The 27,655-nt window shown below is 40.1% G+C and overlaps 3 protein-coding genes across 7 annotated transcripts in view; 2 read left to right on the plus strand and 1 right to left on the minus strand.

The window, feature by feature from the left end:
- hpn (hepsin) overlaps positions 1–8,403 on the minus strand; it is a 26,848-nt gene extending 18,445 nt beyond the window's left edge. For 2 of the 3 annotated variants that reach the window (XM_034127460.1, XM_034127458.1), the window contains exons 1-2: positions 8,202–8,403; positions 6,832–6,977 (exon numbers count right to left, since the gene is read on the minus strand). In XM_034127460.1, the coding sequence (XP_033983351.1) occupies positions 6,832–6,868 (37 nt within the window). In that variant the 5' untranslated portion in view covers positions 6,869–6,977; positions 8,202–8,403. Of the gene's footprint in view, positions 1–6,831; positions 7,592–8,201 lie in introns of those variants that run through there. The other variant, XM_034127459.1, reaches the window with a different exon arrangement.
- On the plus strand, positions 5,619–15,506 carry LOC117480225 (B-cell receptor CD22-like). 3 transcript variants are annotated; one of them, XM_034127462.1, is made up of 9 exons: positions 5,619–5,944; positions 9,221–9,395; positions 9,836–9,966; positions 10,230–10,318; positions 10,417–10,619; positions 12,842–13,105; positions 13,849–14,160; positions 14,818–14,920; positions 15,238–15,506. In XM_034127462.1, exons 2-9 carry the CDS (start codon positions 9,347–9,349, stop codon positions 15,299–15,301), a joined length of 1,215 nt encoding a protein of 404 aa, XP_033983353.1. In that variant the 5' UTR covers positions 5,619–5,944; positions 9,221–9,346; the 3' UTR covers positions 15,302–15,506. The 3 variants fall into 3 exon arrangements, with proteins under 3 accessions (XP_033983353.1, XP_033983354.1, XP_033983352.1); XM_034127463.1 differs by having other exon boundaries at positions 5,619–5,939; XM_034127461.1 differs by lacking the exon at positions 5,619–5,944 and adding an exon at positions 8,493–8,663.
- A 4,263-nt stretch (positions 15,507–19,769) lies between these two features.
- On the plus strand, positions 19,770–25,505 carry LOC117480226. Its single transcript, XM_034127464.1, has 6 exons — positions 19,770–20,004; positions 20,647–20,782; positions 22,265–22,497; positions 22,692–22,839; positions 24,252–24,374; positions 24,462–25,505. The coding sequence occupies exons 2-6, from the start codon at positions 20,686–20,688 to the stop codon at positions 24,509–24,511; spliced, it is 651 nt and encodes a 216-aa protein (XP_033983355.1). The 5' UTR covers positions 19,770–20,004; positions 20,647–20,685; the 3' UTR covers positions 24,512–25,505.
- Positions 25,506–27,655: the final 2,150 nt, after the last annotated feature.

The following is a 27,655-nucleotide window of genomic DNA, read 5'->3' on the forward strand; positions in this document are numbered from 1 at the left end:
CTCAGACATCCTGAAGTTCTGCACCCACTGAGTGTGTGTGAAAGATGGAATAATCACACCCCACCACTCGGTAGCTCGTTTGAACTATAGTTACTACCCCAGTTACTAACTGTAATGGAAACGCAGCTTAAATTGAGCCTGGCCTACCAAGGCCAAACCATACCGTACTAAACCGTACTAAGTCCTGCAGTGGAAAAGCGCCATTATGCTGCGTTCACACCGGACGCGATGCGATGTTTGGGGGCGGCGCGATTACATGTAAAGTCAATGCAGAGACGCGGACAGATGCGATTTCGCTCCGACGGCGCGCATGAAGCGGTGGACGCGGCGCGAATCACGCGATTGAACGGTGCCACGTTAAACGCGAGAGTTCAATTTTTTCAACTCGAGCGTCAAATTCACGTGACGCGTTCTCGCGGAAGCCAATCAGCGGTGAGGATCTCAGCCTGCCGTCACTGACGTTCAACCAGAAAACATCAGCCGTTAGCTGTTAGCAGTTAGCACACAGAGCTCACAGCTCCTCATATCTGTTCAGAAACTGGACAAAAGTTAAACAAGTACAAACCACAGACTGTCTGTGTCATGGCGAATACAGTCGCTGGTTTATTTATGTCTGTAGGCCGTTGTTATGAGTGTGGAATGAGCATATACAATGTTAGCTTAGCCTGGTCGACCCGATCTTCATTCAGAAAACAAGCATTTTAAAAGATTTTTCGCCTGCCGTCTTGTCTGCAGACTTGTCAAAGCATTAATTCATGGTTTTTACTAACCGGTATCAGTATGTTGTTACTTCGGCATCATTTAGAAAACGTGTATTACAATTTAATCACGGTAAAATATGTTCATTTTGTTGTAGTTGTAGCTCCCGAGCCAGCGCGTCTTGTTTGAATGATGCGAGTAAACACAGCTGGCAGCCGCGGTGAAACTCCAGCGTTTAGAGCGATGCGATAGGAGCGATTAGAGCGAAGCGAATATTCGCATCGCGTCCGGTGTGAACGCAGCATTAGAGAAGTGCTGATTCTGGGTCCTTAGCTTTAAAAATAAAAATAAAAAGAGGGGGGGGGGGGGGGGGGAGCTTATGCCTGTTCAGATTTCTACAGAGATACTCAGCTAAACGCTGCCGTGATTAAACGCCATATCATGTTCAAAACCACATCAAGGATTGTTTCTGGAACCGTATGGAGCTCAAATGATTTTCTCTTGCGGGTTTACCACAAGGTGAGTCCCTTTCTATATCTTGGTTTTTTACAAATACTCTCTCCAGTGCAGGTTAGCTCTGAGTGTTAGCACTGCTTGCTAATGTAAACAAAGACCATATTACGTCCAAAACACGTTGCGCATTGTTTCTGATAGCGACGTTTCTGATAGGGCCGTGGGTGTAAAGCCAGCCCACATTTCCGATATTACGTCATATCGGCAGCAAATCTGTATCAGCTCCGTTGTACCCCCGTTTTAAGAGATGTTGGTACAGAGGAAAAGAGAGAGGGTTTTGTTTTCTGACACTTTGTGAGTTCCCTGACACACCGGGACACATATTTATGTATAAAAGACATAAAAAAGTGCATTTTGCATGATAGGAGACCTTTAATATGGAGTATAGAAAACCCAGATGTTTGTCTGTTTTTAACTTTAGCTGAAAGAAATACGGGTGTCCATACTGAGAGTACATCAATATTAGCTATTTAGAGCCTGTGTCTTTAGATGCTTGTTCTGAAAAAAACAAGCTGGGAAAGATCACTGTCATGTAAGTTTATTTTCCATTACTTACACTGGAGAGTCAGGGCTGTGATGGTAATCCTTTCCATCAATGTGCCAGGAAACAACTGGAGATACTCTAGAATATGAGTGTTGCCAATCAAAGAAAACATTCTACATGCCCAGTTTCCTTCCTGCCACTGTCTCCCTCCAACATTGCCCCTACTCTCTCATTTCACTAACATTTTCATTTTCTGTGAAAACAATTGAAGACAAGGAAGACATAAAAACACATTTTAGACATTCAAAGTAAATGGTTCACATCCAGTTGTTTCTCCACAGTTAACAACTCAAAGTCAGTTTATGTAGCTTATATGTAGACTTTTTAATCTCTACGTTGTTTTCAGGATACATGTTAGCTGTGTCGACCTACTCATCCAGTGACCTCAACATCCTTCTCAGCTATCTCCTCACATCTGCTCCCTCCCTCTACAGTACGACCTCTCCCTGGCCAACTCCATCTGCTCCTCCTCCACCTCTGTACCTGTCCTCTTTTCCCCCTCTCTTCAGGCTTCCCCAACAAACATCCAGGTAGGTGTTGTAATTCCTTGCATTGTATAATTACAATAATCAATGGGGACCCGCAAGTCACAGAGGGACGAGGAAAAATGAGGCAGAAAAAGTGAGAAACAGAAAGTAAACATCTGATGAATGGACGTTTTATAAGAAGCACATTCCAGGCTCCTGGTCATTCTCTCAGGTTGTGTCCTCCAGGAAATACCCCAACATTTCCTCCACACATCTTAACTCCAGCACATACTCACTTGCACCAAAGCTGCCCACCCCCCTTATTCCCAAACGTCTTTCTTCTTCTTTCTTCCCTGATGCCTTCCCGCCAACACAGTGCCCTTTCCCAATCAAATTGCAGAACAGAACAAGCACTCTTTTGTGTCCACTTCTACCTGAGATCACCCCCTTCCTGTGTGTCTGAATGCTATTAGTCAGGGTTTTTCTAGAAATCACTGCGATATTATGTTCAGTAATTATCTTGTATAATAACAAAAAATAGTAATACTGTAGAATTGCAATATGTTGAAAAGTGGAAACAAAGTTCTTGTTAAAATGTATTACATATTTGCATATGCTACAATGAGAACTGACCCAAAGTGGGTGTAAGATGTATTCTACCTATTCCACTAAATATTAAGGGGCCCTGCTTTGGGGGATTTATTGTTGTTGTGCTTGTAAATGGTCTGCAAAGGCTAAAATTCCAAAGTTCCCTCCAGAATTAGTTTCTCTCCCACACACTCCATGCCTGAAACGCCTCCATCGGACTTCTTTGTTTACTTCAGTAACATATACCCCTTTCACACCAACGGTGTTTCAGGGCCGGTTCGGTGCTGGTGCTTGAAAAGCACCGGGTTTTCCTGTTCACACCGCAGCGGAGCAGCCTCTAAGCTCCGGAATCCGGTTCGTTTCGAGCACCAAAAAGTTGTCCGTCTAGAAGCAAGAACCGCTTACGTCACGCTTACGTCGGAGGGGGGCGAGATTAACCTGAGCTAACACTTAAGGCGAGTACGGCAAATAAAAGTTGTAACAAGCAGTAGTGCTGAGCAAAGTGACTAGAACGCAACCACACACTTGTTAAAAAAAACACACTTTATAAAGTCAGGCAACACTAACCAGGCTTCGTGTGATTCTGTTTATTTGTACCTTACTTTGACCATCCGTTCGCTGTTATTGATCATTGTGGAGAGCAGGCAGACGTTTTGTTTGTTATTATAGCAGCTATCGGATGGAATCAATACATGGGCTGCACAGGTTGTCATGTTCGACTATCACAAGTAGAATCATAATGAAAAATACGTCGGTAAAAAGTGCTTGTAGAAAACTGCTTAGCAAGTAGTCAGTTTAGCTTCGGTTGCTATGCTAACATCACCCATGTTATACCAGAGAAACTTTCATAACAGCGTTGTGATGCCAATCAGCGTCAATTCAGACTGACACACATTCACTTAAGGGGAACTGGGGATATGTATCAGCTGCTTGTGTGACAGTCAGACAGTGAATACTTTAGAGCCGTGTGAGCTAACCCGGAGCTAACGGGAGAATACACTCCCGTTGAAGAGCAGCCGGCCAGCACTGCAGCGGTCGGTAAATGCCGCTGAAACACATTAATAAACAATGAACCACGGCACTCTGGAGAAAAGTATAAGGTTGGAGAAGTCGTTATTTAATTTAATCTGGCTTCGTATGATTAAAAGCAACGCAGTCCCCGGCCCGTTGTTGTTGTGAGGTGAGCTCCGGCGTTGGGGAGAAACTCAGCGACGTAAACTGTGACGTCATGACGCAGCAGCGGCAGCACCAGTCGGGCTCTGAGCGGTGTGAAAAGAGCAGGCGCTAAACCGAAGAACCGGTTCTGAACCAGAAAAGCTCTAGCACGGAGCTTGAACCGGAGTTGCGTTGGTGTGAAAGGGGCAATAGTGACATCATTATATAACACTCTTGCTTCTATTGGCTAACGCACCACCCCATTATGCGTGATAGGCTAAGGGGCGTGACAACTCTTAGCAGTTGACCAATCACAACAGAGCCGGCCAGCTAACCAATCAGAGCAGACTGGGCTCTGGTTTCAGACAGAGGGTGAAAAGAGCTGCTGCAGCAGAGGCAGTATGAGAAAAATAAAGAGCTTTTTGTACATTAAAGTATGGAGACATGTCACAGTAGAGACATAAAACATATATATGTACCTGAAAATGAGCATAATAGGGCCCCTTTAATTATGTTCAACACTCACGTATATATTTTTCAACACGTTTAATTAGTAGCAATTTGACATCTAGATCAAGTGTTTATCTACAATCAAAAAATAGGACTGGGTTTTTTGTTGCCATGATTTGTTGTGGTAAATAAGGCTGACATAGGGGAGAGGAAATAATGAATCATCACTTACTGTTTGTGATCCACACAAGCATTGTGCACTTACATCTTATTTTGGGTAATTTCTCTCCCAATACATGAGTCACATGACCAGCCAGAAGCAGCAGCATGCTTTACTGTATCATGACTCATTTACTGGGATGTTGAAAGGGATGCATTACGCCCTCCCACTGTAGCCTCACAGTGGTGGGTGAAGAGAAGCAGCTGTGTTCCAGATGGGCTTACACACCCTCGACAAAAAAAGGGAAAGTAAAACCAAAAAAGCATATTTTGTATAAAACAAAACAAAAGGTTGTCTTCTAAATGAGCCGAGTTGTATCTGAGATGCAAGCTTATTTTCTTATAAAAATCAATATCGCCTGTCTTGCTTTTGTTAATAATAAGGTGTTAAAGTAAGAATGAACTTAAACCTTGAAAATAGTGGTGTGATTAAAAAGTCCTCAAGCTCCAGGCTCTGTTTTTTTAGCATTTGCTCTATTATACTTTGTGCTCTTGGAGGCAATGACATTAGGGCTTTAGGAAACAGATTCAAAAACTAGTTTCAAGCCAGGAAGATCACATTTGTTATGTATCTGGTCCATCAAAAACAGGGCTGAGCTTAAATTCAACATACATGGACTCCAAATAAAACACCATATATTTATATAAAGGGGTACAATGGTTTTCAAAATAAATATAAAAGAATATCCTTTTCCTGAGTGAATGAAGAGTGGGAAAAGCAGAAATAACAACAGCACAGAAGCAAAAGAAAACCTCTCACACACATGTGAAGATACAGGAGACTCTCTGACTCATAGCAGTAGTGGTTGTCATGGTAGAAAAGTAAAAATAAACACAATCATACTCAGTGCAGGAAATATTAGTCAGATAAGAGGTATACCCTGCTCTGTGAGCGCGTGCTTATGCTTAATGGTGTTTCCTGTACTTGTTCACACATGTAGCATGTTATGTTTAACACACAGCTGAAAATAGATGAAAAAGATGTCCCACCTAGGCGTCAACACACACACAAGATAAACCACACCACATGTGCCACTCCTCGGCTAGACGGTGTTTCTCTTGTAATTACACGCACCATAGACACAGCCGAATTCATGTCATCTGAGTGGACTCCCTTCAGAAACTACAAAACCAATCGCTAAGCGGACCACGTTCAGATGTAGAAAGTAAGTCACAGCACAACAAGGACAAGAGGACCAAGAGTTGAACGGCAGAAAATGTGGAGATAAAGACAGTTTTCTACTAAAGACTTCACTTCATCTAAGGCTACAGGAATCATTCGACTGGCACTCAAGCCCTGCAATGTAAGGTAGGTTCACTGCTGGCAGGGGTTATGGGGTAAAAATGTATGAAGGGTTCATTTATTGTCTCTTCAAAGTGTCCGTATTTGTGTTTCACAGTTCACACAGACACGAGTGCTTTATGGCAACAGTCAAATACAGCATGTAATCTTATCTCCACTTCCATAACAGCATCATATCATAAGTCATAAAGTCATTAGGAGTCGTAAAGCTGACTAACTCTGCATTTCAGCTTAATTATGCCACGTAACAGGACAAATGTGAATTCCCTGGTTTCCTTTTACATGTGTGTTTCACTGATTGTGGTGAGAGTGTATTTGCAGGGATAAGGTAGGGGAGTTTCAAATTGACAGTGATGTGGGCATAGTGACGTGTTTTATATGTCTGCAAGGAGGGTGAATTGTTACTGCTGTAGATATAATGTGCTGCAATTTAGTGTAATTTTGTATAAAGTACAGGGGTGATTGGCCCCAGTTATCAACACAAGTATCACATTTCTTCCTGGAAATCTTTTGAAAAAAACAAAAATCATATCAAATCTGAAAATGTTTTCAGAAAGATATATCAAGTAAAAATCAGAGAGACAGCCAGTCAACTTGGAAAAAACTGTTAATGGTTAACTGTCAAGTGAACTGTTGTCTGGTCCCAAATACAGAAAAAAGGCAACATGACCAGTGCAGCATTTTAATCTGTGAGTGTGTGTGTGTGTGTGTGTGTGTGTGTGTGTGTGTGTGTGTGTGTGTGTGTGTGTGTGTGTGTGTGTGTGTGTGTGTGTGTGTGTGTGTGTGTGTGTGTGTGTGTGTGTGTGTGTGTGTGTGTGTGTGTGTGTGTGTGTGTGTGTGTGGAAGGGGTGGAGAATAAGGGCACGAACAACAGTAGTGGTATGTGCACTCACCCATCTTCCCCTCCGACAGAACTTTCTCAGCATACATCTGTATACAGTAAGAAGCAAAAGGGAACACCTTCCTTCCTTTTTCCTTCCTTCCTTCTCTCCGTGTCTCCTCAGAACACGTGGTCCAAGGCCTTGTCAGTCACTTTTCCCTGTTGATATAATATCGAAGGTCTTAAGTGACAAACAAAGACCATATTGAAGCAAACACTTAGGATTAACTCTGAAAGCATACAGGTACAGTATATTACGTGGGAGGAACCAACTAGTTTTGCCACGAATTAGAAAAGAAAACATTAAAACACTTTAATATAATAATCCTAGGCCTACTTCAATTTTGATCGATATGCTCTAAAGTACAGGCTGGTTACATCACAGTATGCAGTCCATAAAAGTCCATATATTTTTTACACTAACTGAGTTTTTCTTCTACTATTTGCATCTTCATTCAACGTCATTATTTTTGCCAATACATACTCCACGACTGTTGTCTTTATCAACAGAAGGTTAAACTAGTTACAGTGTTCACTGCCCTGCTAACAGGAGGACACAATTCATATGAGACAACTGGGAGCAAATGATAACAAAGGCATTCTTCCTAAAGTTAAAGTGTATCTATAGCAAGCAATAGAAAGTTCAAGCACCTATTGTGTCACTACAAATATTACAATTCCCTAAAAGGCTATGATATTTGTTTATTTAAGACTGCAGAGGTTCCGAGACAAAGATGATTCGGGCATTAAAAAGGTTCAGCACGATAAAATATAATGTTGACATAATTAAAATTATACCAAAAAAAAGCTACTTAATTTTGTGTTTCATTTCAAAGAACTATGTAATACTAGCTGTTAGAGTTGGGCTATAGCCATTGGTGTAGAGTAACCAAGTACATTTACGCAAGTGCTGTACTTAATAACTATTTTGAGAGACTTCTACTTTACTTGAGTATTTCAATTTATATGTAAACTAAGACTTTTTTTACACCTGGAGTAAATGTACAAGCTACCCTGCAGTATACAAAGTAATTTAAACTAGCTGCACCTTTACCAGCTTTGATAACACTTGAATGCATCAATAATTATAATCAAAACATATAATATATATTATTCTGAAATGGGCCAAACTGCAGAATGAGTACTTTTGGTACTTTAAATATATTTGAATGCTAATTCTTTTATTTGAGTAACATTTTGAATGCAGGACCTTTACTTGTAACAGAGTATTCCTACACTCTGGTACTTGTACTTTTACTCAAGTACAAGTTCTGAGTACTTCTCCCACCTCTGGCTATAGCCTTTAGCAATGTTAACTTTTAGCATTAAGTGTTAGTTAGCATTAAACCACAGGGCTGAAACACATTCCAGAAAGAGACTCACCTGACTTTTCTTACAGCAGGTGAAACAAATGCCTTCGTTAATGACAAATATAATGTTATTTTTTCTTTAAAGTCTGTATTGAAGAATAAAATAGCAACAAAAAAACTTCTGCCTCGAAAAACAGGCGACGAGGCCGTTTAAACTCCGCCACAGATAAATCCAGTTTGAAGTAAATCCGTGTTGCTGTCTCCACAGGTTACTGACCCCAGAGAAAGAAGAAGGGGGAAAGGATTTCAGCGAGTCTTAATATCAACCGAATCCACCGACACCGGCGTCTAATAGAAAAGAGAAAAACATTTGAAAGCCTGTTCTATCTGAGACGAAGTTAATGATAGTTTATCGCATCTTTGTCTGCGGGTTCTTGTGTGGTCGTCCTGTGAGCGGTCAGCTGCGCAGAGGAGAGGGGCACCAGTGACGTCACGGTGCGTTTCTGAGTGGACCCAGATTGCTGACCTGCTGCAGGTGAACACACTGTGCGAACAGAGTATAGAACACACAACGAAACGGGATAATAACTTAATGGAGGCCAGGTTTAGTGTAAAGATGTACCTTAAAACGGTGGGTAGCGTGGAAAAAATTAAGAGATCAATCAAAATGTTTCTTAAATCTCAATCTCTACATGTATGGCAGCCATTCAATTCCAGTGTCTGTTGAATTCCAACACAGAGAAATTAATTACATTAATTGATCACTCAATTTGCTTCAGTAACATTATCTATTATCCAAAAAAAATTGCCATTCTGCATAACGAGTACTGTAGTTTTTGTACTAATTTTCAATCCAATACTTTTGTATTTACATTTTTAAATGTAGGATATTTACTTGTAATAAAGTATTTCTAGCCTGTGGTATTACCACTTTGTTGTTCCACTACTGCCAACACAGACATAGGCTACACCCACATTCATTTACAGTAGGTTCTCTTGCTGTCATTTAACCATGTCATCACCCCAGTTCCCTGTTGCAGGGAAAATAAAAAGGAAGTTGGACAATCTGACCCATGATTCTTTGCTCTACAGGAAGCAAGCACATCACCGAAAAGCAGAGGAGGGCAGACAGTTGAAACCAAAGGAGAAGAAAGGGCAGTTGTCTGAGGGTGAAAGATCAGGGGACCAAAACTGAAAAATCAACAGCTGGAATAGAAGATGGGTGGACGAGTGAGCTGCTGGCTGCTGCTCACACTGTCTCTGAAAGGTAAAATACATATTTAAACTAAAGTTTTGGCTTGACATACTTATAGCTAAATTAATGCAGCGTATAAATCATAAAACTGATGTCACAACTGCTTGAAGATGGTTTCAGTGGCACCAGAGCTGCATGCATATTATATCTATATACTAGTTCCAATTAAAAATTATATTTTTACATTTCACCCTGTGACTAACTTTTTTATTGTTTTATTCTTATATTATTGACCAAAACACATGGAACAGTGCTGTACATTGTAGCAAAACTTGTAATGCGGGTACATTCAGATATGTCAGTTAATTTGATCTGTATATCTGGATTATTTTAGGTTAATAATGTTGAAGAAAAATACAGTAACTTGCGTAAATGTTAGACCCTTGTAATGTAACTTAGTGGTTATGATATAAAAACCTGTTATAATGTATAATCTATATCCTCCCCCTCAGGTGTTCTTGCAGGTGATTGGTCAGTTAGTCTTCCCTCCAATCCTATTTCTGCTGTGATTGGTTCCTCTGTGGTTCTCCCTTGTTCCTATGACTTCCCTTCTTCTGAGGCTGAGGGACGGCTCTCTGCTCAGGTATAAAGAAGGCTTTGTTAGCAGTTGCAATGTATCCTGTTTCTTCAGCAGGAAGTCTTTCTTTGCAAGGCTCTTAAATGTGCAGCTGCAGGGGTTTGATCAAGAATAATTTAAATAAACTAACTTATTTTACTACAATTTATGGAAGGATTTAAACATCGAGCATCAGGTTAACATAAGCATAATTATGTGGTATTAAATGGCGCTTTAGCCCTTGTTCAAAAGCTCCTTCAATAGAAACTCTGTCTAATTATCTCAATTAGGGTGGAGGAGGAGGAGGAGGCGAGGTACAACAGTACAACGTTTCGTCTGAGATCTGGTGTCTCGAAGACAGTCGCTGTATCACATCAAGGTCTTGTTGAAGATGCACAAAAACATCCGCAAAAATTTCTGCAAGAACTTATAGAAGAGGGTTAAACCAAACTAAATAAATCTGTCTATCTGTCTCAGATATGTCTTCCACAGTGCCGGTATATTACCACATCCATCCTACCAGAACAGGGTGGAGTACCTACAACCAGGAACCAAAAACTGTTCTCTGAGGATTTCTGACCTGAGGAAGTCAGACAGTGGAGCGTACGTGTTTTACCTCATCACCAGCCACCCCACTCAGAAGATGCCAGAGCAGAAAGGAGTACAGCTCCTAGTGGCAGGTGGGAATATTTCATTCACAACTAATGCCACAACTCATCACCAACAGTAATACTATAATCCCCAAAATTATCTTCATCCTTCATTATCGATGCATAGCTCATCATTTGTTGTTTGAGTTGCAAAGGATTTAAGAAAAAATAAATGTTGTACTTTGCGAATTGGTTGACTTGGTTGAAGTGTTGATGTAAAACATCAACACTTAGATAAGGAACCACTTCCTTTTTATCAACTCTGTGTGCTATTCATGTGAAGGAGAACTGAAACTGACCAGAAACCTTAATAATGCTTTTGTTTCAAGACAGTCTTAATTCCGTACCCAAATGATCAAAGTCCCACACAGCCACACAGCCCAGAGACTCACTGGAAAGTTGAAACATGTCTTTGCTGAACTCCTAAAGCAAGGTATTAGAGCCTGTTGAAAAGCAACCTCATTCGCGTTCACACCAAGTACTTTGCCATACTTAGTGCCGGCACTTAGTGCCCCGGCACTTATTACCCCAGGGCACTTATTACCCCAGGGCACTTAGTACAGATCGCGTTCACACCGGAGTAACTTCGTCTTCTTCTGCTTTGGGTTTACTGGCAGGCCGCAAACCACTTCACGGTGTATACTGCCACCCGAAGTCCCCGGCCGGAAGTCCCCGGAGTTGGGGACTGGCTTCAGTAGAAGCTGCTGGGACTCCCAGCAGCTTCTACTGAAGCCTTCCGAGTAAATCGCCAGAACGCCGACACCGCTCCCATGTTTTATTTTGTGTTGCCATAAGTTAGTCTCTCTGCGTTTGTGCGCTGGGCGAATGCTAATGCTAATAATGCTAATGCGAGGATAATAAAATGGCGGCTCTACAAAACATTTCAGAGTTTTACGGGGCGTGGTTTGCAATTCGCCCAGCCAATCAGAACTGGGGCACTTTTTTCCCCCAGGAAAGTACCATCACTCAGCAGGCACTAAACATGGGGGTAAAAGTTCCCGGCACTAAGTACTCTTTTTGGTGTGAACGCGACATAAGGGGTACTAACGGAACTAAACGCGAAAAGTACGGGGAAAAGTACTCCGGTGTGAACGCGGAATGTGTTTGTGTGAGGTAACTCATGTTGCAATATTCTTAAGAAATGATGGACCAACGTCTGTGTCAAGTCACTCTCTTGTTTTGTTTTGTTGGTATAATGCAGTAATAATTATCAGTGAAAAGTTGAAAAGTTAAAGATTTTCAACTTTTCAACTATTGAGTACAACTTGCACCATGCAGCTGCAAATGAACAAAAACAAAGGTTTGTTGTTTGGTCATGAACAGTTGAACCACTGGTTGGAGGAACAAAACAAGCATCAATGGCGAAGCATGCAACACCTTTTAAATGAATAGAGGCTTGTGAAAAACAACCTGGAGGCAGGAGTTTACTGTTTTAAGGTCAGATAGTCCACACAGAGGTCACATTCTCAATATATTTATTCTGCTTAAAATAAAGAGATCTGAAATTAGTTTTATTTTTTAACAATCTTATATTGAAACATTACACATTAACTATGGATCATTAGTTAATAAGGATTTACATTTTATTCCCACCTTTTAAACTTCAAGGTAGAGTAGATGTGTACACAAATAGAACAGTTAAAGGTGGGGTAGGTAATTCACTTCAGAAACACTTTTTGTTATATTCCATGGAATGCTCTTAACATCCCGAAAGCAATGAATATATTAAATGCTTTGACAATAAATACATTAAAAAATGTAATCTGTGGAAGCTGTAGCGCTGTAAAAAGCACGACCAATCATCTGAGCCGGCCCGGCTAAAATAACTGGATGGCCTACCTGCCTGTCAGCCTTCCATCTGTGCACAAACTTATCTCGTGCCCTCATTGGTCATGTGCACGTTCGTATGTGTTGGAGGAGGGGCTCTGTAAGGAAGTGGCAGATTTTTTCCGGTTGTGTACTTTCAAATTCTAGCGCACTCAAGCTAGTTTCTCCATTCTTACCTACCCTACCTTTAAAGGTTCTATGTTCAACAGGGAAAATATATATAAAACAATAGACTCAATTTTTTTATTTATGTGTTATGTGTTATATGGCAGGTTAGTGGACCTCAGTATTTCTAAAATCCTGGCCAAAGCCCTGAACAGAGATCATCATACAGTTATTTTTCACAAATCACTTAACTTCGTTTTATTCTTGAATATGAGACGACTTAATACACTTGTTATTTGAATAACCCTCGTTTTCTCCAGACTCCTTCAGTGCAGTCACGGTGTCAGCGAGTCCCTCCACTGACATCACAGAGGGCGTGGCCCTGCGTCTGGCCTGCGGCAGCCCTGCGGCCAGTCCCCAGGCCCTCTTCAGATGGTACAAGAGCACAAGCAGCACCCGAGGACACATTGGACAGGTGTGGGACTTCAGTGAGGTGACACTTGGAGTCTCTGGCAGCTACTACTGTCAGATACAGACTGGAGATAAAGAGCAGAACTCAACAATGCTGCCTATTGATGTAGAATGTAAGTGAAGGTTTATTCCCATTTAAATAGATATTTATATTATGAACCAACGAACAATATGTAGTTTTACGCAACTATGCGTCTCTCATCAAAACAATAATAAGTTTGGTGATATGGAGAAGTAGCATGGGAGTTGTTGCCTTCACCACCATTGCAGTCAGCTATCTCTGATTGGGCTTTCACCATTGTTCGTCGTTCAGTAGGCTTTAACAGGTAGCCAAATTATCCACAGAGGTTTTTGCAGGGTTGCCACTAAACGTTTGCTGAGCTTGTTTTTATGTAGAGTTGAGATCCAGGTGTTAGGCTGGTATTTATCGGGTGCCAAATTATCTGCCGACTTCTCCTCCTCTCTTAAACAAACTGACCCAGTGATTTAAACTGAGAAAAAACAAGGAGAGAAGCAGTTAAACATTAAAAACCAATCCCTCAGCTTTTTTTCTCATGAAGATCTAGACGTTTAATGTATTTGGACCATTCCCTTGATTACAGTTAAGAATTTCTATAGGTTTAAAAATTGTTGAAAACATTTGGGATAGTATCCACTTAACAGAATATATAGGTCTAGACATTTAATATCTTACATAATGTATATTTTGACTGAGAAATTCTACATAAAGAAACATCACTGTATATTTTTTTCTCGATTTCTTTTAATGAATATATTATTAGTATTAAGTGTCTTCACAGAATCCCATATGATTTGAAACAGGGTGTAACTGACTTTTCATCTCCATCCTGTCCAGACTCTCCTCGCAACACATCGGTCTCAGTCTCTCCTGCTGCAGAGCTACAGAACGGGCTTCTTGTGACTCTGACCTGCAGCAGCGATGCTAACCCTCCTGTCCACACATACACCTGGTACCAGGGGGCAGCATGTCTTCTGGCAGCCGACAAAAGCTTTAATCGAGCCAGAAAATCTCCGGCTACACCTACAGGACGAGGCCCGACACTCAGCAGTGCCAACATCTCCGCTGAAGAATATGGGCTGCACTGCTGCGAGGCTCGGAACAGACATGGATCACAGACTAACGGTCTGAAACTCACAGATCCCAAAGGTGGGTCAATACAGAGCCCGGAAAAGATCCTGCCAGTTCTTTGTGGAACCAAGTTCAGCAGGACATAGGCCCAAAATAACACCTCATCTAAATATTCAACAACAAACGAACAAAACATAGAAAATAAATTGATATTTCTAAAAAGGAGTCAGTGCTTACATAACAAGAGGTGACTGATTCGTCATTTTGCATACCATAACCTATGACAATCACAAAAAAGGAACCGTTATCACCCTCATTAAGGTAAAATGATAACTGGTTGGCCACTGATCCATTTCAGCAGCAACAGTTGTGTCCGTTCTTATGTAAAACAAGGAGAAAAGTGATAATTAAAGGAACCCATTCTTCCACCAGAGCACCAAACACTTATTAAGGTATCATTTTCAAACTACATATCTCTTCTCTATCTTTGAGATGCATAAAAAAAAAAAGTATGACTTGCCATGAATACTGGGTCTATTTTGCATTTTATCCAGTAAAAATAAACTCTATATATATATATAGCTTTGCTGCCATGAAGCCCAGCCTTATGAAATACCTTTACACTGTAGGTCCATCAGCACCAGGATGTCTAAGGTCTAGCTATTAACATGTATAAAATAATTCTGCCAGAGACCATTTTATATGACTCTAATGGTTTTTGTCTGTCCACCCCAGCAACGGACCCATCCGAGTCTTCAGGAAAGAGATTGCTGATTATTGGAGTGACTGTCTGTGTTATCCTGGCTTTAGTTGCCATAGTGGCCTTTCTCTTGTCAAGGTGAGTTATTTACTCCCCTTACAGATGATCAGTGATTTTTTTAATGACTGTATCATTTAATTTCACATTTAGACAGATGCATCTTTCACAGTCTGCATGCAGAGTCTGTTGCTTGAATTATTTCAATAATCAAACCTAGATGTGAATATCGCGTGTATTTAAAAGGTTGATGTCTGCAGTAGCGTGACTATCAGCCCAATATCTCCCATGTCTGTGTTACATAAGTGTTATTTATTTTAATTTTAGATAGATACAATGAACTTAGTATTGTAAATGTTAATGTTTTTTTGATAAATGTTTTGTCTATATCCTTTCAGGAGACAGAAGTCATCAAGACATCAGTCGTATGTCCTCACAGAGACATCTCCTCCAGCACCTTGAGGCTTCTTTCAGCACAAATACTAGAACTCTTTTTTTCCGGATTTTCTGGAGTTGACTTTTGCTTTAAGAGAATACTCAAGCAAAAGAAAAACTATGTAAATAGATTTACTCTTTTGCCTCTTATCTGTTCATTTGTTTACATAAGCTTAAAGGTAATTCACTTCAGAAACACTTTTTGTTATATTCCATGGAATGCTCTTCATCCCGATAGCAATAAATAAATGAAATGCTTTGACAATAAATCCATACAAAAATGTCATCTGTGGAAGCCGTGGCGCTGTAAAAAGCACGACCAATTATTTTAGCCGGCCCGGCTAAAATAACTGGATGGCCTACCTGCCTGTCAGCCTTCCATCTGTGCACAAACTTATCTCGTGCCCTCATTGGTCATGTGCACGTTCGTGTGTGTTGGAGGAGGGGCTCTGTAAGGAAGTCTGAAGGAAGGGGCAGATTTCTTTCAGCTGCGTACTTTCAAATTCTAGCGCACTCAAACTGTTTTCTCCATTCTTACCTACCCTACCTTTAACTGTTATTGTGCTTTTGGATTAGCTTAATGCTGCTGTCAGGATATAACATAGTGATAAAATATACAAATATATTTATTATCACCCAATTTCCTTTTTTCTACTGCACTTAAACAACACGCAGAGTGCACCCAGTACAGGCAGTATCCAGAAAACAGCTGTTGCTGAAAGCCTGTTAGTGATGATGCAGAGCAAGAAGATGATGACGGAAAATACATTCATAATGATCCAATTAAAAGCTGTTAGCTGTAAGCTCTGGGTCACATTTGTGTGTTCTTGAGTAAACGCTGCAGAGTGATAAGGCTCTAACAGATACTGACCAGAGCCTGAGGATGAAAACCAGGAGGACAGTGACTCTGAAACCCGGACATCCATTTACAAATTGTACTTGGATATCAACTCTTCATCTTGTTCGTCTATTTTTAGAAAAAAAACTTAATATTTATGATATTAAAGTGCGATGAGCTAAGACATGCTGATTGAGTGACCAAATATTTAAAGAGACAGTTTCATGTCAGTTCATGTGTTGTTTTCTTTGGTTGTATGCTTGTATTTACTGTTCACTTTCAAGCGATAGCTCACCACAAAATCAAAAACACATATTTTTCTTGTTACATACATAACATACATGTTGCTATTTAAAGGGGCCCTATTGTGCTTTTTGGGGTTGTCCCTTTCCTGTAGTGTGTTATTGTTGTGTCTCGTCAAATGTGTTAGTTATGTTTATGTATTTTGTCTGTCATTTCCTGTTTTATTTTGCATTTAACTCTTGTCTTTCATTTCAGGCCCTGTTTCTTCCTCCCCTTGTGTGTTTTTCCCGCCATCATCAGTGTCTGCCCCGCCCCTGATTGTTTCCACCTGTTCCCACTCACCTCATGTTTAAATAGTCCTGTCTCTCCCCTGTCCTGTGTCAGTTCGTCTTGTTTGTTTCTCCGAATGGTCGTGCCAAGCCTCAGCTCAGAAAGGATCGCTTTCACTCATGTCAGGTTTTGTTTCTTTTGTTAATTTTGTAGGCTTACGTTTTTCTTAAGTTCTCTTTTTGTTATGCCTAGTTTTTTCCTCCTTGTGTGCACCTTTTGTTATTTCCAGTACCTACTCTGTTAAGAGGGATTACCTGATCTGTGAAATTAAAATTAAAACATTTTACATTCAAGACTTTGTCTCTGGGTCGTGCATTTGGGTTCATCAGTTTGTGTCGAGATCCTGACAGTTATATAGGTTTGAGTGCATGTAAATGGTCTGCAAAGGCTAAATCCCCAAAGTTCACATCAGAGGGACCCCTTTGTTTACTTCCGGGACATAATGACATCACTATGTAACACTCACGCTTCTATTGGCTAGCGCTCAAACACATTGTATGTGATAGGGTAAGGGGCAGAACATCTCTAAGCGGTTGACCAATCACAACAGAGCTAGCCGGCTAACCAGTCAGAGCACACTTGGCTCTGATTTCAGACAGAGGGTGAAAAGCATCTTAACATGTCACAGTAGAGGCACTAAATAAATAAAATAACCTGAAAAATGTGCATTATAGGGCCCATTGAACAATCTAGATTAGTTTGAGTTGCAGAGTAATGGAGTAATATCCGCCATAAAGATGACTGCCTTCACTTGAATATAAGGGAACTAAATGGTGCTGGCTCTTGAAATGTGCTTTAGGCACCACTAGGCAAATGCCATCTAGTTCTGTTACATACAAAAGCAGCAGCAGATGTCTCCAAATAAAAATCTCCATACTACTGCACAAACTATACTGGAGCACACATCAAATGGGATGATAAGAATGTAAAGTAAATAACTGTGAAACCACAGAAAGATATGGCTTGTGGTTGTTATTTAACATCCTTTATCTTGCAACAGTTCATGTACTGCATGCTGCTTTGTTGCTTTCTTTCTCAAACATATTACTTAACCCTCTTCCGTGGCCATTTTCTTCCTTTTCTCCATCAAATCAAAAGCTTAAAGTGGACCTATCATGCTATATTATAATAATATAGTGTAGGACCATACCTATATAAGGCATATTTATACTTTTTTTTTTTCAAAATACCAAACATCATGCATTTTAGCCATGCCTCATTTCGCTCAATTTGCACTTTTAAACCCCTGTTTTTGCAAGGGCTGATTCAGTGAGAACAGCACCACCTACAGGCCTGGCATATGTACTACAGCGTCTCCAGTGCTTTCGAACGGCAATGGCCGTGGCTGTCTCCTCCTGATTGGTGGAGTTGGCCCAATAGCCGTAGCGCCACCGTCCTGACGTCAGGACAGTATTCAAATCTGGATCAGTTTGTATCAGATCCGTTGCAGCCCCTTTTTTAGAGATTTGGGTATGGAGGAAATTAGAGAGGGTTGTGTTTTCTGACACTTGGTGAGTTCCCTGGAACACCGGGGACACATATTCATGTATAAAAGACGTACAAAAGTGCATTTTGCATGATAGGTCCCCTTTAAAATAAAATGGTGACCTCTCAAACTCACTCAAGTTTCAATCAATGAAATGTTTATCCAGTGGCGAGCCGTCAGGGCCCTCTAGGCCCTCTGTGAGGGCCTAAGATATTCCAAAAAATAATATTTAAAAACATTAAAAATATATATATTTTTTTTAAATATATATTTTTTTAATATTATTTTTGTTATATTTTTCATTAGTTTTACCGAAAAAAAACTTGATTTAATAAAATAACATTTCCAAATAAATAAATCCTTCGAATCTGCCTGTTCAGTCTCTGTTTGAATGTCAGTTACTATAGCGGGCCTCTCTGCGATTCACAGAGGGCCCGCTATAGTAACTGAACGAGAGAGTAATGTCAAATGACACAACAATTGACCAATCATATCTTCCCTCTAAATGGGTGGGTTTTATTATCGCGGACTTTATGACGAGTTCCGCCCGCTGTGAAACTTTTCTTGTTTCCATAGCAACAACAACTTCCTGTCAACAGCGTGAACTCGCCTTCAAAATAAAAGCATGCCAAATTACACTTAAGACATACAACTGCAACGAAAGTAACAAACACAATGCAATATCATTTTCAATGTCAAAGAACACAAATTGGGTTCACAGGTGTTGTTTTGTGTGGTAGAGGGTCGCTGTCATTGATGCGTTTTGCACCCTGGGCCGTTGTTTTGATATTCCGCTGAAGTATACGCTGTGACGTAATAACTCTTTTTTTTTTTTTTTTCGAGGGAAGGGGTGGGGGTCAGAGGGCCTAGGTATAAAGCTCACGGCTCGCCACTGTGTTTATCATTATAATATCTCGTCTTATACAGTGTTCTGCATAGTTATTTAGAATTGTGGCCACATCAGTCTGCCATTATTTGATCCTGACTGAAATATCTCAAAAGCCACTGACAAAATGTCTCTGGACATTGACAGAAAATCAAGGGCCCCAGATGATCGATTCTAGAGGCTTTGGTTAGCAGCCCATGACTTCATCTTGCCTATAGTATTTCTTCAAAATATCACCATCAAAGACCACTACTTTTGTTACAGCAAAAGACAACATGCTTTCCATCAGATTTGTGCACACCATTTCAAAAATACTAATATGGTACACTTGCCAAACGTCAGTATGTTAGCATTGACATTGTGAGCATGGAAATATGCTGATTGTAGCATCTAGCTTAAAGCACTGTTTAGCCTCACAAAGCATGGCTGTTTAACTCTTAATCTTGTTATTAGATATTATCCATCTCTCCCTCTTTACTTCTGTGTGTGTGTGTGTGTGTGTGTGTGTGTGTGTGTGTGTGTGTGTGTGTGTGTGTGTGTGTGTGTGTGTGTGTGTGTGTGTGTGTGTGTGCGTGTGTGCGCGTGCGCGAGAGAGAGAGAGAGAGAGAGAGAGAGAGAGTTTGACGTTACTAGCAGCTATTATTGGCTCAGGCCTGCCCAACCTGTTTGTTTCAAAGAAGTCCTTCCTGTGAATCAGGATGATTTCAACATTCCTCCAGTTGCGTTGTGCCTCTCAACTTACCTTCTGGTCAGAGCGAGAGGATGGCGTGACACGTGGATAGATTAAAAGAGAGTCCGCATTACGTTGCAACATTGACAGCCTTTTGAGACTGCATATGTGAGAATAACAGCTGAGAGAAGGTTGTTGTTTTTTTAGTAGCTGCGTTGTATTGTTGAAAAAGGAAACTGCCTGCAGATCTTCTGGGGAATTTCCAGTTCATTTTAAGGTTAGTGATGTTTTCCTCGACTTCCATTGCATTTTAAATACATGTGTTTTTTCGTTTACTTTTTTTCCCATATTTACAAAACCTTGCTAGATTTAGGGGTTGAAAAATTCATGTTCATGGATAAAATATAGATGAGCCTTTTTTTTAAATGCATTTGAAAGCAAATAACATTGCATGACAAAAGCTCAGTAAAGTTCAAGTCAACATCACTTATTTATAATTCAAAAGGACAAGGCCTTGGATCAGTAGAATCATTCTAAAAGTGATACAATTATGAATGTAAAATCTGATCATTTTATATTGTCAGCCCATATATTCTTATTCAATCTATGGTGTGAAATATAATCTTTGATTTAAATACATTTATATAGATGACAAAAGTTATTTTTAAATCAATTTAATGTGTCATACATTCTGGCCTGTATCATAAAAGGCTATTAACATTGCATCTGTATCTAAAACCTTTTTTTTATATTACTCGAGGGCAAAGAACCAGTCAAATGGTTATTTGCCCTCAGGTAATAGTAAAGTTCCGCTTTAATTTACACCACATTTAATCTGAATAAAAGCATGGGAGTCTTGACTGTTGTATTCCTTTATTGTTGAATGAAACGTTAAGTTAAATTGTTTATAATGTTGCAGATTAACCTATGAAATAAGAGAACCTGAGTGGAGAAAAGAATGGAGAAGACGAAAGTAGAGATGAGGAAGAGGAGGAAGGTTTTTAATATCTGCTTGCTGCTGCTGGCTCTGCTCCAAATCACCGCACCCTCCTCAGGTAACTAACTGCTTCAGTGATTAGAAAATATAAGTGTGTTTATATCAAACATTAGGTTTCCAGGTCGTACTTGCATGAACATTGATACACTGTAAACTGAATACATGCATTGACGTCACTCCGGCTTTGGTTAATGTTTTGGAGCCTCTAAGGAAATACCTTTAGTCACTGGAGGATTTCTGTATAACAAATCTTTCTCCATGTCAAGAAAATCCTCCGGGGAAACACGGGTTCCTAGTCATTAGAATATACAAATGTTTATTAGGGCAGGGGATGTACTTTGCTTAAGGCATCATCATCTCAGATGCAGGTAGCATTCACTTCCTGTCAACAAACCACAACAATGATGGGTGGATTTTTGCAATTAACAACAACTAAAATTCTTATCTGAGCGATGATGTGCGCAGTGTGTTGTGAAAGATCAGACTCCATGAAGTGTGATCAGTTGGGCCATTGTTACACATTTTCTTACTTTTGATTTGGAGATAAGACTGTGTGTGTGTGTGTGTGTGTGTGTGTGTGTGTGTGTGTGTGTGTGTGTGTGTGTGTGTGTGTGGTGTGTGTGTGTGTGTGTGTGTGTGTGTGTGAGAGTATGTGTGTGTGTGTGTGTGTGTGTGTGTGTGTGTGTGTGTGTGTGTGTGTGTGTGTGTGTGTGTGTGATGTGTGTGTGTGTGTGTGTGTGTTGTGTGTGTGTGTGTGTGTGTGTGTGTGTGTGTGTGTGTGTGTGTGTGTGTGTGTGTGTGTGTGTGTGTGTGTGTGTGTGTGTGTGTGTGTGTGTGTGTGTGTGTGTATTTGTATACCATCATTGGCTGCTGACTACAACAAAATAAGAACTGCTTCCTTATCAAAAGTAATTCCCATCAATTGTGCGCATGTGCTGCAAACATTATCGACTAATTTAAACCCCATGTTTTTATAGCTGGGCACAAAACTATTTAAGTATGTAAACCTCATACTGCTATAGGGTTTACAACACGATCCTTAGAGGGTCTTTGGAGCCAATAACTTGACAGACACTACAGTCTGTGTTGCGAAGGGTCATTCGTCATTTGACAAGAAATAAAGAAAATGTACTTTGTTTGTTGCAAGCCACATTTTGGCCTTTGTCATTGTCCAAAAACAACAAAGTATATCGATCAACAAAGATAACAAAGATCTGGAGCATGTGCATATTAATTACCTGATATGTTGTGATCCACTTAAGTTAGGCAGGAGACAAGATAATTAAATCAAGTTTTTGTTTGTCTTCCCTGCCATCATAAGGGCAGTTATTGAACTCTTGTCTGTTTGTGAGTTTTGAGAGCACTTTTCTAGGTAAGAGTGTTTGGTTACTGAACTGGTTTAACACGTTTTTGATGACATAAAAAACTGTGGATGAAGTTAGAATATAGAAGTCCAAACTAATTGTACTTTAATGCTTACTGCACTTTTTGTACTTTCCTCATTATCATACCCATTTTCAACTCTAAATAACTGTTTCAGCTGAAAACTCCACCGCCACCAACCCCACCACCCCCACCACCACTTCAGCACCAAACCCAGCAGCTCTCAGATACCTCACACGCCCAGCAGACCTCACCGTGGCTGTGGGAGATCCTGCAGTGTTTAGCTGTGGAGTTCCCAGAGCTTCTCCGACCTTCACCTTCACTTTCTACGGGAGTCACGGCAACTACAGCCTCACATGCCCCTCTGGCCATGTAGAAGATATCCCCCAGGTGAGGCCTCATCTAATGCTTCCTCCTATCCCCACTTTCTTCTCCACTTCCTCTCAGTAGCACCATCATACTGCCACTGTAAGAAGCAACATAAGGGTTCACTCAACAGTCTATTTCGCCGTTCACATCGTTTTGTATCTCAATTCTTTCTTCCCTGAACTTCTCTCCACCCTCCTCCCTGTCTCTCTCATCAGGCTCTGTATGGAAGTTGTGGATCGAAGAAAGGCGAGTCATTGGCTGTGTGGACGCTCAAGGGAACCTCTTACTCAGACAACGGCACAAGAGTTGTGTGTCAGCAGCCAAACAATCCTGCTGCACCTGCTGCTGTCCTGCACGTTTATGGTGAAGATACTACTATTGCAATTTAAAGTGGACCTATCATGCTATATTTGAATAATATATTGTAGGGCCATACCTATATAAGGTATATTGATACGTTTTCTTTTTCAAAATACCAAACAGATCATGCATTTTAGACATGCCTCATTTCGCTCTATTTTGCTGTCCTCCACCCTGTCTTTGCATGCCTGCAAAGGAGGGGGCCGAGTTACGAGCGTCGTGTTACCATGCTGTTACCATGCCACGGCAACCTCTCATTCCCCTGATAGGTCAGCTCCGCCGTCCTGACGTCAGAGGAATGTTCAAATCTGGATCAGTTTTTATCAGATCCGTTGCAGCCCCGTTTTTAGAGATTTGGGTATGGAGGAAAAGAGAGAGAGTTGTGTTTTCTGACACTTGGTGAGTTCCCTGGAACACCGGGGACACATATTCATGTATAAAAGACGTCCAAAAGTGCATTTTGCATGATAGGTCCCCTTTAATATCTATATTATTTCAGCAGGTTTATCTTAAAGAAGGTCCGAGGCACTGGTCTGGCAAACACAGTTTAAACACCTTCAATCAGATAGGTGAATTTCTAAAAACAAAGACAATGTTTGTACATGTTAAGAGAGAGCCGGTTCACAATCTCTTGTGTCCATGTTGTTGTTGGAAATTATTTCAAGTGTAACTTGTATTGTTCTGTATGGAAAAAATACAAAAAGTAACAATTATCATTGAGGCTTTCCGATATGCTCTCAACTTGTGAGCAATCCAGACAGGTTATGTTAATGTTTTAAGAAATGCATCATGGAATAGTTTTTCTGAATGGACATTTCTTCATTTTTAAGCTTAAAGGGGACCTATCATGCAAAATGCACTTTTGTACGTCTTTTATACATGAATATGTGTCCCCGGTGTTCCAGGGAACTCACCAAGTGTCAGAACACACAACCCTCTCTATTTTCCTCCATACCCAAATCTCTAAAAAAGGGGCTGCAACGGATCTGATCAAAACTGATCCAGATTTGAACACTGTCCTGACGTCAGGACAGTGGCGCTACGGCTATTGGGCCAACTCCACCAATCAGGAGGAGACAGCCACGGCCATTGCCGTTCGAAAGCGCTGGAGACGCTGTAGTACATATGCCAGGCCAGTAGATGGTGCTGTTCTCACAGAATCAGCCCTTGCAAAAACAGAGCTAGAAATTGTCAAATTGAGCAAAATGAGGCATGGCTAAAATGCATCATCTGTTTGGTATTTTGAAGGAAAAAAAAGTATAAATATGCCTTATATAGGTATGGTCCTACACTATATTATTCAAATATAGCATGATAGGTCCACTTTAAAGTTTCTTACTTTTAGTAATGTCTGCACTGCTCTGTGCATTTAGTCTTTCTCCACCAAATCAATCTGTGATAAATTCACTCTATAGATGACGGTCGCAGCTACTCCATTCTCATTGGCTGTGTCGTTGGGGGCTTCTTCGGCATCCTGTTGGTGTTTGGTTTGTCGTACCTCATGCTGCGGAGATCTGAGACCCTCCAGACGTGGTTCAGTAAGTACACTGCCCAAAGTCACTGCTGAATGCATTGATTGCAAACTGCTAATTATTTAGTAATCTGTGATGTCTTTGTGCTTTCAGGGGGAAGTCAACCAGAAGATGATATGAACACAATAGTAACAAAGGAATAGATGAAGCCATTGCTTTTTCATGTACAGTAAAGGGACATTTTTCCTAACCTTTAAGCAATCTAAGTGTAGTGAAAGCATGAATTATCCCAGGTCTGGAGATGATGATGACATTTTGGATCTAGTTTTTCCCCTGATAACTTCACTTTCTTGTTATGTCCTCTTAAATTGGACCTTGCACGCATTATACACAAGCACTTTAAACACATAAAAAAAATGTAAAAATAGTTATGCAAGATCGCTTTCCACTTGGTGCAAGGTCTGTGCACTGCCTTTACAGTACCTACCGTTTACATCCTATTAAAACATTTTTTATTGTGTCTAAAGAATGTGTTTGTGTAGAGTGAATAGTCAAACTGTAGATATTTGATGAGTAGTCTTTTCCCCATGAATATTTTTATTGCATATTATTGTTGGATAAAATCCACATTAATAAACAAAGTAATCTTATCTTTCAATTTATCTTCCACTGATAAAATAGGCAGAATAATGAAATATTAAGTGTCAAAATAGGAAGAAACATGAAATATTAAGTGTCTCTGCATGTTAAGCAGCTTTACGCAGCAGTTAGGTTTCACAGAGACATTTTGAAAGTGTTGAGTATACTGAGTGCTGGTACACATTCTTTACAGCTCTATTCCAACAAAATATGAAATGTAAAATTCTTACAGATGAGGGTCCCAGCTGTCCAGGTTAGTCAGCTGCTCTTTCACATACTGTCCACTTGAGGGAAGCACTCACTTTACAGATAACAGAGAGATATAAAACAACTGATATTCATACCAAACACAAAAAACACAATTTTCTGTTTTTGTCAGAACTTGTTGCACTTATTCAATAAAACTCTAATGAAGAAATTGCTTTTCTATTGATTTGGGATTTAGTAAGTTAATACAACTGGCTGTGACAATGAGTGTTTTCATATATTTGAATACGGAAGTCTTCACGCTTTGTTGTCATTGTCTTTGCATAAAGTTGATGATGTTTGTGCCCTCTATTCTGCCTTTCATGTCTTCTGAAGTTTTTATGATGACATCACTGAAATATTATTTTGTTCTATGTTTGTTCTCATCTTCTGACCCTGTGCTACAGCTGTGATTGAGCTAAAGTATACTAAAGTATTTTGGGTTGCAGTTGCATACACATGGTGAACGCAGTGAATTCAAACTACAGTGTATTGGCAGGTTAAAAAAGACACAAGCGTATGGGTTAAAATATTGCATATTGTTATGTAATATGTTACTTTATTAAGTTAAGTAGTAAACATTTATAATTCAATAGACTTTTGGTTTCACACAAGACACAAACAAGTCTAAGTTTATTATTGTTACTACTTTTTTCATCTTTAGTACCAAGGTTCAAGGTTCAAGGTTCTTTATTTGTCATACGAACATAGCTACAGAGTAGTTATGTTGATGAAAATGTTAGGTCACAGGCTTCTCCAACAGTGCAACACAATAATACAGATAAACAGCAGTCCTTCTTGTTATCACCAAAACTGTGCTGCTTCAAGAGGATTTTACACTGTTGCTGTTTTAACAATTTTGCATGGGCACATGTTTAGTAGACTATAACTGTAATGTGAAACACCATGTGGGAGAGAAGCCAAACAGAGTGACAGATGAAGCAGTGATGTTAATGTGACCACATGATCATCACTTTCATATGTTTTGCTTCCCTCTGGTGGTGAACTCCTTACATGTCAGGAACCAGACCCTAACAGTCTTTTGGTGTTGCTGCCATTAATCCTGTTGCTTTTATGCAGTGGTAATACATGGCACAAAGTAACACCAACTATACTCTAACTTTCATTAAAATATGTGGAGTAAATTACCTCCCCCCCATTTGTACTTAAACACCTATGCTGATCTTTACAGGGGAAACTTCACCAGGAACTCAAACATGGTTCAAGGTTTTGCAAACACCCCAACATCCCAAATACAATATCACTTATCAAACACAGCAGCTCACTAAGACATTCTCTACTTTATATTAAAATCGAATTAAATGATCACTGAATAATGTAACATGACAACTGGTATTTTTCTGCTCTTGACTGCAGTCTTCTACATGTTGTGACACCTGATTACGAGCAGCTCGAGACAATAGACACACACACACACTCACACACACTCACACAGACACACACACAGCAGGAGAGCATTCTGCCTGGTCTTTTCGTTGAGGCGGTATGGAGCAACGTGTTGACTCAGCTGCTCAGCTACACCTCGGTTCACTCATGATAGGTTGCCTGTCAGATTCTGCTGTAGGATTCTTCATGTTCTCTATGACAATACGAAACCTTCATTTATCAGTTTAAAGTATGATTGGCTTCATTTGGTATTTCCCTGACAAAATGTGAGACAATAAGGAGATAGTTGGGTTAAGTCTCGAGAAAAAGGCCTATAACTTGTAAAACGTCTGGGTAAACAAATCACCCCGAGAAAGTTTCCAAATAGTACTTTTAAAAGAAGTCAATATTAAAAATGTGGTTCCCATAGGATCTTTTCAGACCTAAGTGAAGCTCTCTCTTATCTGCTGACTGACTGATGTCACCTTCTGCTATGTAAGCTAACCTGTTGTAAGACCTTTAGTTTTACTGTTTATGGACAAACATTCCAAATACCACCATAACAGAGAGGCATGTGTCACCATTTGTGTGTGTGTGTGTGTGTGTGTGTGTGTGTGTGTGTGTGTGTGTGTGTGGGTGGGTGTGTCCACTGATAACCTACATTGTTCAGTGTGTGTTCTCAAGATAACCTTTAACTGACAATGAATCACTGTAACTAAGTATGTATCAATAACTGAGAACATTAAGGTTAAACTATTACAATTTAAGTTACATTTTAACAGCTGTTCATACTACGTGGATTTAGCAATAAAACTTTTACAATCTTTTTAATTGACCTACAATCAACCTCTATTCTCCACACATCCATGGAGGACCATTGAGACAGAACCAGATTACCTGATCTTGTTTCTCACTCTGTTGCATCGATCTGATCCTCCATTTCTGTCAAACACCAATACCAACTGGAGTTCTGTTCTGTCAACACTGCTTTATTCATCCCCCTGCAAATCCCTAACAAAAAGCTAATTTGGTCACAAGTGAACTTTAAAGGGGACCTATCATGCAAAATGCACTTT

This window comes from Trematomus bernacchii, unplaced genomic scaffold, assembly GCF_902827165.1.
Source record: "Trematomus bernacchii unplaced genomic scaffold, fTreBer1.1, whole genome shotgun sequence".
In the NCBI taxonomy this organism is placed as follows: domain Eukaryota; kingdom Metazoa; phylum Chordata; class Actinopteri; order Perciformes; family Nototheniidae; genus Trematomus; species Trematomus bernacchii.